The sequence below is a fragment of the Cryptotermes secundus genome, unplaced genomic scaffold (assembly GCF_002891405.2).
Source record: "Cryptotermes secundus unplaced genomic scaffold, Csec_1.0 scaffold708, whole genome shotgun sequence".
In the NCBI taxonomy this organism is placed as follows: domain Eukaryota; kingdom Metazoa; phylum Arthropoda; class Insecta; order Blattodea; family Kalotermitidae; genus Cryptotermes; species Cryptotermes secundus.
In genome coordinates, this window is record NW_019726238.1 from 943,010 (window position 1) to 944,621 (window position 1,612).

The 1,612-nt window shown below is 43.5% G+C and overlaps 1 protein-coding gene across 4 annotated transcripts in view; it reads right to left on the reverse strand.

Annotated features, from left to right (window-relative positions):
• Window positions 1-1,612, reverse strand: part of LOC111864098 (Down syndrome cell adhesion molecule-like protein Dscam2) — a 368,724-nt gene that overhangs the window by 112,507 nt on the left and 254,605 nt on the right. For all 4 annotated transcript variants that reach the window (XM_033751326.1, XM_023851121.2, XM_033751327.1 and 1 more), the window contains one exon: window positions 207-527. In XM_033751326.1, the coding sequence (XP_033607217.1) occupies window positions 207-527 (321 nt within the window). The remainder of the gene's footprint in view (window positions 1-206; window positions 528-1,612) is intronic.

Genomic DNA, 1,612 nt, shown 5'->3' on the forward strand with positions numbered 1-1,612 from the left:
CATGCGCACTTCATACTGCGACACTCTAAATTCGACACAAAATTGGGTATGTGTTCAACAATTAACAACTTTGTGGCTCAGCTGACGTACCAAAATAACCAGAAAACGGTTGTATTAGTACTAAAATATTTTTAACATCACTTTATTAATTATACAACTTTACTTGTCAGCGCACTAGATGATTAATTTTCTAAATGTCCACATACCTGCTCGAAGTCTGACATCTCGACTAAGAGCACGGCCCAAAGTGTTGCTGGCCACACACCGATAAATCGCCCGGTGCACATCTGGCCGAAATTCCGCAGCGCTGAAGGCCGGGAAGGAGAGGGAACCGTTTGGTAGCTGGTACCGCAGACCGGATATGCTGTTTGCAGGGTTCCCGTCTATTAGCAACCAATGCACGGTGGGCTTAGGGCTTCCTCGAGCACTGCAGTCAAGTCTTCCTCCAGTGCTGTTAGAGAATTCCAACCTTGGAGGCGGTTCCAACACCAGAAGAGGCCCTTGACCGTCCAGTAGACCCCACACACCTGCAATTCATACCAGAAGGTACATAAATACTTATTGAGCGTTAGACCAACAATAAAATCATACATACATTATGTAACATTTGAGGTTTTCACGGCGGCGACTATGAAGAAAGCAGTCTTCTGAGATGTGGCGTCGTGTAGATATTGTGTTAACCGACGTTTCGGAGGAACGTATCGCCTCCATCTTCAGGGTATAAGAAAAAGAATAAATCCGGGAGAGAACCAGCGTGAGCAGGTGTTAACAGACTGTCACTGATATGTAACGGCAGTGACTTCCGGTCACGGTAGCCGAGCGGTCTAAGGCATGTACTGTCTTCGCTTCTGGGTTCGAATCCCACACAAGACAAGGATGTTTGGTATGTGCTTATTCTGTGTTTAGACAGAGGCCTTAGCAACGAGCTGATCACCCATCCAAGGAGTCCTACCGTCTATAAAATGGTCGTGAAACTGAAAATATCAGAGGTCGGGGCCCAAGGGGGTTGTAGAGCCTGTGAAAAAAAGAAAAAAAAATGTGATTACTACTTTCTGATTGAAGTCTCAACAGGAAAGTAGAACGATGTATCAGCTTATAGGAAGTCTAATTTCTGACGGCAGTAAATGTTAAGATTGCAGTCTTGTTGGGTGTTACGCTGTGGGGTTTGGTACCCTGAAGAAGGAAGCAGCAATTTACGCCGAACGTTTGATCCCTGTCGCCAAAGACAGCGATTTTAATAGTTAGTCTAGCTTACAAAAGAACATTATCTGTGCAAATTGGCGCTTGTTCATCAGCTTTCGAAACTTCCAAGAAAAAAGGCATTAAATCATATCACTGGAAATCAATTGCGCATCGTATTTATCGATGAAAATAGCTTCTGAACTTAGGAACTTCCGAAATGGATACAACGCAAGCACACAGCATTAAGGAGGTCTAGTGTTCTGAAGCCGATAAATCTGTTTTGAATCATTAAGTTTTGTTTACAACATTTTCAATAACACGGAAAGTAACGTGACTTTATTTACTTATGGAGCTGAGCCCTTCTTGAGGAGAAGCCAAATCTGCAGTTACTCAAGAATTTCCCAGTATTTTATGGAACCCGAAGGTTCAT